Source organism: Camelina sativa, chromosome 9, assembly GCF_000633955.1.
Source record: "Camelina sativa cultivar DH55 chromosome 9, Cs, whole genome shotgun sequence".
Lineage (NCBI taxonomy): Eukaryota > Viridiplantae > Streptophyta > Magnoliopsida > Brassicales > Brassicaceae > Camelina > Camelina sativa.
Window position 1 is genome coordinate 14,977,590 of NC_025693.1, and position 9,529 is coordinate 14,987,118.

The 9,529-nt window shown below is 41.0% G+C and overlaps 2 protein-coding genes across 2 annotated transcripts in view; both read left to right on the forward strand.

Annotated features, from left to right (window-relative positions):
• The window catches only part of LOC104711025 (protein NRT1/ PTR FAMILY 2.1-like), a 33,083-nt gene extending 26,020 nt beyond the window's left edge, over positions 1-7,063 (forward strand). The window contains exon 6 of the mRNA XM_010427697.2: positions 6,966-7,063. Coding sequence (XP_010425999.2) covers positions 6,966-7,063 — 98 coding nt within the window. The remainder of the gene's footprint in view (positions 1-6,965) is intronic.
• Positions 7,791-8,436, forward strand: LOC109126552. Its single transcript, XM_019230225.1, has one exon. The coding sequence runs from the start codon at positions 7,868-7,870 to the stop codon at positions 8,087-8,089; it is 222 nt and encodes a 73-aa protein (XP_019085770.1). The 5' UTR covers positions 7,791-7,867; the 3' UTR covers positions 8,090-8,436.

Below are 9,529 nucleotides of genomic sequence, written 5' to 3' on the forward strand. Positions count from 1 at the left end.
ATGATGTGATCACGGGATCGACCACTCGGCCGTGAACACTCGATTCTCTCGGACGTCTCTCAACCACCTCTCGGACAACACTTGGACGCCTCTCGGACACTTATCGACAACTTGGAACCGGCCTTCCTAGTGATGCGCGGTACCAACTAGTTTCCAAGGATCATCAAGGAGGAGCAAGTAAAGTCATCTAATGGGCTTTGCAATCCAAGCTTCAACCCTCACACCAATGGCTCATGGCTAGCATCACCACTTAAGAGCCTTGAGTTGCGACCAGCTTTGGGAAGCTTAGTTCGCGAGTCTTCACCATCGCGCAAGCGTGAAGACGCCCCTAAGTCATTAGAAGGAGCTGTACTCTTTTCCCTACTTTGGGTTTGTCCCAATGGGTTTACCAAAGAGGTTTTAACGAGGCAGCGAACTCTAGTGCATCTCCACTTCGTTCCCGCTTGGCTCATGACTTGGAAACAATCATTGACAAGTTTAGGAGCCAAGGAAGTGAAGATCCTATCACCGCGTCCAGCCAATGACGTGGCTTTTCTATCTCTCTCCCTTCCCTTCCTTTGAATTTCTTCTTGAACCTTCTATGACCGTTGGATTGGTCTTTCCTTTGTTTTACTTTTGCTTTTGCTTTATGGCCAAGTGTAAGGATGAGATCCTGGCCGCGTGTCTAGGGTTTTAGAGTCTCCCATTTGTAAGCCTTCCTATATAAAGGCCTAAACCCTCATTGTAAAAGGCAGACTTGAAGTATTGAATTAAATTTCACAAGAGAGAATCTTGTTCTTGTCTCACCTCTCTCCTTAGTCCAAGTCCGGGACTTGACTACCGAGAAACCCTAGCCGATCTCGAACCGGGTTCGACATCGACTAGTTGACCGTATCACGGGCCGAGGCATCTCCTGTGTGTCGTCGCATCAAACCACCTTCGCGTCCATCCCTACCGTATCACGTCCGGTTCCTACCGTTCGTTGTACTTCCGCTTCGACTCCACCTTCCTTATCGCATCACCGAGAATCCTTACCGCATCACCAAGGATTCTTACTGCCGCGTTGCCGAGAGCTGTTCCCGCAGTTTACCTTCAAACTCCGGGAACCGATCACCGCTTCGTCCGTATCGCGACCGAGACTGCTCGACCAAAGCCGAGACCAAAGGCCGGATCTCTCGATCCGCTCGTTCATTTTAGCTCATCTCTTGCTTCCACCGTTCGTTTCCTCACTGGATTCAAATCTCCGAGCCTTGTCCGAGGAAAGCCTCATCTAGTTTCCTCGGCCCGAGAGAGTTTTGTTCCGTCCGTCCGCATTGACCGTTCGTCCGTGCGACTCAGTAGACGACCGCGTCCGGCGGTCACATCAGTGATGCTCAAGATGGGGAGGATGTGGAACACCCAATGAAAAATGAGGCCAAGAACTATATATCCGAGTATGAACCCAAGCCTCACCCGAGGAGACTGATCGAGTTGATGATCAAGCACTGGTTCGAGAATCAGAAATTGAAGAACAACCCGAAGTGGAACCCGATGACCTACATGATAGTGTTGATCGGATGATGCATCGAGTAGATGTTGAAAAGAGAGATCAGCCTCAACCACCTGCACTAGTAGAAGGGGAGTTGGAGGAAAGGTTCAATGCTTCACCTGACATTCAGCTGGAGACGCTTGCAGAGCGAATGGCTAAGCGTAAAGCTCCACCACCTAAGCTTTTGCCCCCACACGAGCTTCAGAAGGAAGCTGCCAAGGAAGCAGCTTGATTGGAGGATGAGGTTAAGGAAGCTGTCAAGGAGATCGGTTTTGAGATTCTGAGAAGTGGAGTTTGCTTGGATCCGGAGTTGAGAATTGAGGAAAAACTTGAAGATCCTGGCTCTTTCACCTTGCCGTGTTCGATAGGACTTCCGATCTTCAAGAACTGTTTGTGTGACCTTGGAGCTTTAGTTAACATTATGCCGCTTTCGGTTGCTAACAAGCTGGGATTCACTGATTTTAAACCAAGTAAATTGTATTTGGTTCTGGCCGATAGAACATTGAGGCATCCGATTGGTATCCTGGAGAATCTGCCTCTCAGGATTGGAAGTCTGGAAGTGCCTACCGACTTCATGATCCTCGATATGGACAAGGAACCAGATGATCCATTGATTCTAGGAAGACCATTCTTGGCAACAGTTAGTGCTGTGATCGAGGTGAAACAAGGCAAGATCAAGATAGAGCATGGTGAGCATTTCAATATGGAGTTTGATGTGAAGAAAGGGATTAAGAGGCCAACCATTAATGGTCAAGTTTTTTCTACTAAGACCAAACAAAGGAAGGTCCAACATCTTGAAGAGGTCAACACCACATTTGCCTTGGAACCTGGGCAAAACCTGGAAAATCTTTTGAACCAGCCTACTGTAGTGGAGAGGATTCCAGAACCTCTTCCACATGGATCCCATGCTTAAGGAGCATGAAGAGTCAAGCTTAGTGACTTTAAACAAGCTCACTTGAAAGAAAGTCCCAAAGGTATCTTTTATATTTAGTTTATTTGTTTTATTTACTTTTATTTAATTTTTCTCTTTTTGCAATTTTATATATAAAAAAAAAAATATGGAAAATCCGAAAGAGGAAAATTGGGGAACCCGAGGGTCAACCCGACACCGTACTCGACGCGCCTGATCTTGTCCCTGCTTGGGTGGCGAGTGGAGTCTGAATTCCACAAGGAAGCCCACTTTCGGCAAAGCCCACCAACCAAACCCTAGCCTATTTAAGGGGTTCTCGAGCCTCTTCTCCCTCATTACCACCGATAAGTTTCCCCTCTACTCTAAAAGCTTTTTAGTTTCCATAAGTTTCTATTCTCTCTAGATTTCAAGCTTTATCGATTTTCTTTGGAGACTAACCCTATTAACCTCGAGACCTAGCCTTTCTTTTTCTTCTCAAGGAATCAAACATGGAGCCAATTGCTAAAACTTACCAAAGGAAGGGAAGAAGATCCACCTCCGCCGCTGCTACAACTGGAGGTGATGCCGTAGAAGTTCGAGAGTCTCAAGGGAGAGGAAACGTTCCACATTCCCAACCGTTGGCTGGACGTTTTGCCTCCCCAACCCGATGCACAACCCGATCCACCACCCGACCTGATGCTAGAGTAACCGATCGAGTAGGCCCCCGAGTTCGCTCACCGAGTCCAATGGCGAGTGCTGTCTGTCGTTCTCCTCGACGTAGGGACCTGTCTACGTCCGAAAAAACCCTTACCAACCCTATGGAGGTCGATTCTGATGCTGGAGGAGAAGAGCAAGGGGAGATCCAAACCTCTCGATCAAGGAGCAGAGCCGCGGTTGCAAGGGGGAAGAGACCGGCTTCAGAGAAGGCTGAGAAGATAGTTGAGAGAGCGGTTGAGGAAGAAGATCAACACGCCGAGGAGGAGGAAAGAGAGAGAGAAGAGGAGCAGAGAGAGAGCACCCGTCAAGCCTTGCGCAGGCTGAAACAGAAGGAAGTAGACACTCCCGCGAGACTATTCAAAGTCTTCAAGAAGATGAGCTTCGTTGGTACCCGATACCCTCACCGCGAGACCATGAAGATGTTGGGCATTGCAAGGGATGTCGAGTTTCTGTACGAGATGTGCCACCTGGGCCAGATGATGCGAGTCCACCTCAAAGCATATGAGGAGGAGACGGTCCACTTCCTTTCGACCTTGAAGCTGCACTATTTCGAGGACCACCCGAGTTGCATGTCTGAAAGCAAGTAAAAAATTGGTTAGAGAGGAAGTTTTTAATATACAGTAGGTGAGATAGGTGTGGTGTGCATTAGGTAGTTGGTTTACATTTTCGTCTAGAAAGAGACATTTAAAGCGGAGTAAGAGATTGTTTATTCTAAAGTATGTAGCTTCCCAAAAACAATCCTATTTTTACTGGTGGTCATCGTTAGAGAGTAACTCTAGAGTAGAGTAGAAAGCAATTTTTTTAGGTTGTAACATTGTTAAAAGCGTAGTTAGTGTGTGGGGTGGGGATGTTGATTCCCAGTAGATTTGTTTTTGGTAGAACTTGATTCCCAGTAGATTGAGGGAGAGATATTATAATAATAAAAAAATTATTCAGAAATTGAATTCTATTGGATTATAATTTTATGAAAACAGATTACTAATATTTAATTGGAAACAATAAGAAAGCAATTATCAAGTGACTTAATTTACTTTGATGGCAAGACGTTACATTTTCAAAAGCAGAATGCAAAACCAAAACTAAATTCGAGCTTCAATTTAAATACCGTATGGGAGGAAGAGAAACACAGGGGCTGCATATTCAGATCCCATTTGTTTGTTTGTTAAGACATATTTTTTAATTACCGAGGGATTAAGTTGACAATTGTGACAATATTTAATTAGCAATGGACAAGTGTCAGCTATATAAAACGCCATATGTCATCGCCTCAAACAAAGTTTAGAAAAAACCTTCTCTTATGGAAAACAGATTACTAATATTTAATTGGAAATAATAAGAAAGCAATTATAAAATGACTTAATTTACTTTGATGGCAAGATGTTATGTTTTCAAAAGCAGAATACAAAACTAAAACTAAATTCGAGCTTCAATTTAAATACCGTATGGGAGGAAGAGAAACACAAGGGCTGCATGTTCAGATCCCATTTGTTTGTTTGTTAAGGCAAATTTTTTAATTACCAAAGGATTAAGTTGACAAATGTGGCCATATTTAATTAGCAATAGACAAGTGTCAACTATATAAAGCGCCAGATGTCATCGCTTCAAACAAATTTTAGAAGAAACCTTCTCTTATTATATAACCAGATGTATATGAAATATAATATCTTTTGCGGAATTGTTGGAGTTCAAAAAACATTGGGTTGACGATGTTGCATTCAAATATAAATAGTCTTCCCAAAGTGTAAGAAGTTTGGCATGTGTTTCAATGGCAAGTTTTTCCCAAAGAGAGACACTACTTTCCCCGAATCAACAGATCTTCGAACTTAGATAGGCGAGTTGCATGTCTGAAAGCAAGTAAAAAATTAGTTAGAGAGGAAGTTTTTAATTTACAGTAGGTGAGATAGGTGTGGTGTGCATTAGGTAGTTGGTTTACATTTTCGTCTAGAAAGAGACATTTAAAGCTGAGTAAGAGATTGTTTATTCTAATGTATGTAGCTTCCCAAAAACAATCCTATTTTTACTGGTGGTCATCGTTAGAGAGTAACTCTAGAGTAGAGTAGAGAGCAATTTTTTTAGGTTGTAAGATTGTTAAAAGCGTAGTTAGTGTGTGGGGTGGGGGTGTTGATTCCCAGTAGATTTTTTTGGTAGAATTTGATTCCCAGTAGATTGAGGGAGAGAGATTATAATAATAATAAAATTAATCAGAAATTGAATTCTATTGGATTATAATTTTATGAAAACAGATTACTAATATTTAATTGGAAATAATAAGAAAGCAATTATCAAGTGACTTAATTTACTTTGATGGTAAAACGTTACATTTTCAAAAGCAGAATGCAAAACTAAAACTAAATTCGAGCTTCAATTTAAATACCGTATGGGAGGAAGAGAAATACAAGGGCTGCATGTTCAGATCCCATTTGTTTGTTTGTTAAGGCAAATTTTTTAATTACCAAAGGATTAAGTTGACAATTGTGGCCATATTTAATTAGCAATGAACAAGTGTCAACTATATAAAGCGCCAGATGTCATCGCTTCAAACAAAGTTTTTTTTTTTTTTTTAATTAATTATCATTATATTTATAACTTTTAAATGGGCCTTCCCAAAAATGGGCTTGGCCTTGGATTACATGCTAAAGTCCAACAGATACAAAAGAAGAAAAACGACATCTAAGCCTTTGCCGAAAAGAAGGATCGGGTCCTGCTGAATGACCTGAGACGGATGCTTGAACAGTAACACCGGTGGTTGCAAGATCGACGGCTTTGCGGCGGATTCACCAGTTTGAGACCATTGATGGAAGCAACCAAGATCCATCAGGTTCTCTTCTCCGGCGAACCCACCTGACCTGCTACAAATCTTCCGGCCAGTTCCAACGTCCAATCTCAGGCTCCGCGAAGTCAAGTCCCGTTCCTAGCAACCTGCTTCATCAGATCTAACACCTCCCTTCTAGCTCTGGCGACAACTGCTTCCTTCAGGTAGCAACTCTTCAATCCGGTCCGGTGGAGACAAGAATTGTGGCGGTTTACAGACGGTGGTGGTCCAATCCATCCTCTGTATCCCGGAATCCCACGAGAGCCCAGAAGCTGCCAACCTCCATAGTTAACCACCGAGACACCGCAACTTAACCCTCCTGACTCCCAGCCAACTTCCGCCGCGAACCGCAGCTTTGAATGGGTGGTTGAACCCCGAGAAGCTCCACCGCGAGCCACCGCGACTCGATCAGAAGCTTCCCGAACCGCCAAACAAGAAGCCACAGTCGCATCGGTTGGGAGACGTAGCCACACCTCTGTTGCCGGAGAAGAGATCTACCCACCTCTGCCTTCCTCAAGCAGATCCAAAACCTTCAATTAAGCGCCGCCCTCCTTACCTGACATCGACACCAAACCCAACCTGCAAAGCACCGCTTTTGCTGGAAAGAGAAGAAACTTCTCTGCTCATCTAAAGCCATCGAACCCATCGGGGAAGAAGACTGACACACGAGTACTCCAAACCAGATCCACTAGATCTAGTCACAGATTCATTGCCGTCCTCAAGCAACTTCACTGAACCTTCACCAGCAGTCACCACCAAAGGAGGCTTCGCTTCACGCGCCACCAACTCACCGAAAACCACCAACCCGAGTGGCCAGAAAAACGGAGGACCACCTTACAGATGAGAAGGGCGCTGTCGGAAGGAACAAAAAAGCTAAAAGGAAGAGGAAGGAGCCCTCTCCGGCGCCGGAAGGGCAGACCGGAGAGGCGACGAACTCAGATCTGAAATTTACTTTTTAGAGCGAAGGGAGAGAAAAAGTTTTTAGAGAGAAGTTTTTGCTTCAAACAAAGTTTAGAAGAAACCTTCTCTTATTATATAAGATGTTGCAGTATTCTATGGAGAGTTCCCTGAGTCTCTGAGGAACACATCAACCTCCGTAATTTGGAATCTCATTCTACTTAAGTACAGCTCTAATTGACTTGATACAGAGGACCACTGCATGGTTACCAGACGAGATTAACCACGGGAGAGTGGACAACGTGTACTGGGTTTTGGTCCTTGGTGGTGTTCTGAACTTTGGCTATTTCCTTATCTGTTCTTGGTGTTTCACATTCAGAAATTTCCAAGATGATAAAGAGACAAGTTCCTAAAGATGTTACAACCTAAGACACAACATGCTTTTGTATCAGTTTTCTCTACCATTTATTCAAGATTGATATCTTTATTTGCTCCTGTTAACTCTAGCGTTTGAGCATCAAGGTTATATATAGTATCAGATAAGTATTTGCTCCTTTTTTTTTTTAATTCCATACTGCAAAAGTGAATAATTTATATAATTATATGTTTTAAGTTTCTATTTATCAACGTTTATTGTGAGTTAAAAACCTTATCTACTAAAATAGGGTCCAAAACAAGATTCCTTATTTTCTACTTTAGAACCACCTAGTCAGCGACAACGAACGAGTGTACGTAGTAGCGTGTTCACACATGTCTCCATTGTCATAATAAAACCTTCATTACCTTTCTAGATCAGACATGTTAACGAAATTAATTACGTAATTTATCTTCGATTTACCAAATTAACCCTAGGTAGCTTGCTCCGCAAGTGAAAGAATTGGTCTTGAGAAGAACTGGTCTGTGTGTGACTTGTGGGCCTATTTAATTAGCCTCGCTCTCATATTAAATCATATCCAAATTGGCTTCTCTGCTTCACTCTTTTAATTTATTTTCTACTTCATTTTTTTCCTCACACAGATCTTAGACATTATTACGAGTTACGGCCATGGAGTTTCCATCTCCTTACTGTTCAGGAAGGGAGGAACAAACCGTTCCTCCGAAGCGAGGTCGAATCAAGACCATGATCGTTCGTGATCTAGTTAGATCAGCAGCAACCTCGGTCACGCCTCCTCCGAGGAGGGGTCGAATCAAGATCATGATTGCTCGCGATCTAGTCGGATCATCTACACAGAACAACTACGGTGGAGACGGCTCTAGAGAAGGCTAGTTACTTAAGCAACCACTTCGATTGCAAAGCTGGCTTCTATATATGGCCCTTCCCCTGAGAAGATTGATCTGATCTTCAAAATTCATCTCCTGTGTAAATATGTAATATAAATATATGATTGTTGACTTTTGTTTGCTTTGTTTATATAAATATATAATGTTGACTTTTGTTTGCTTTGTTTATATAAATATATAATTGTTGACTTTTGTTTGCTTTGTTTATATAAATATATAATTGTGGACTTTTGTTTGCTTTGTTTATAGATGTGATCTTTTGGGGTAAATTAAAGGAAATTTACTCTCTGTCATATATAAAGAGTTTGGGGGTGATACTTTTGTATCTTTGCAAAATACAAATGTAAAATATAGTATTGTATCTTGTATTCTTGTTATGTTTTTTGTTTTGGATGTACTGTTCATATGAAATGCGTAAATCTATCTTTATTTCGATATAGTGGAAAAGTATGAAAATAAAAAATAAAAAAATGATTTGAATTAAGGGGTGAAATTGAAAACTCTTAAAACTTGAAGTCAAATATGTAACAAATATACAAGTGTCTGGCTAAAACTGTAGTTAACCTTTTTAAAAGAGAGGGTTTTTTAAAAAAAATTCTTCGAAATCTAATTCTTAGCCGGCGACTAGATTCGTTTTAAGTGAAAAAAAAATATTAAAAATTCATCTCACATAAACTCATTACTGTAGAATTTTTATCTTTTGGTTTTCTTTTATCTCCGCGTTTCCATTTCCATTTAAATACAAATACAATTAATAGTTTTTAGTTAAAAACATATGTAGGATATTCTAGTAAATAAAATTGTACTAATACTATAAAAAGTATAATTATGTAAGTTCCTTCTCAAATGATCATGATCATAGGTCTCTTGGTGATGTACTCCAAAATTATAAACATGTTTTAATTCTGAAGATAATGTTTTTGTGAAGATAACTGCAGCGTTTTCATTATTAAAGATTGATGAGAGTTTAGGAATGGAAGAATTGTATATTGACTCTCATAATGATTACAATGAATTAAATATATTTATATAGGGGAATAGAATGATAAGCTAATTAACCTAGTTTCTATATATAAAGATATTGTAATTATTAACAAATATACTCTAGAATATTCTATATATTCTTATACTTCTACATGCCCCCTCAATCTCAAGGCGGTGATGAAGAGATGGTGAAATCAGCGGTTTGAGATTGATCAATGATGTGGAAACGTTTGACGAATGTACAAGAGAGATTCTGAGATGACGAATGGACACAATGTCGTTGGTGGTGGCAGCCAGATCTGGAAACGTCTTTATTGGAAAGATATCGTTGTAGAGTTGAGACTTGAGAGGGAGATCTGATCGGTATTCTTAAATTTTTTTTTTTTCAGAAAATTAAATAGAAAGAAACAACTTGAGAAAACGATAATAACATTTTTTTTTT

Bases quoted from the DNA above. Each gene is read 5' to 3' on its own strand.
- LOC109126552 (XM_019230225.1), top strand. From the start codon at position 7,868: ATGGAGTTTCCATCTCCTTACTGTTCAGGAAGGGAGGAACAAACCGTT.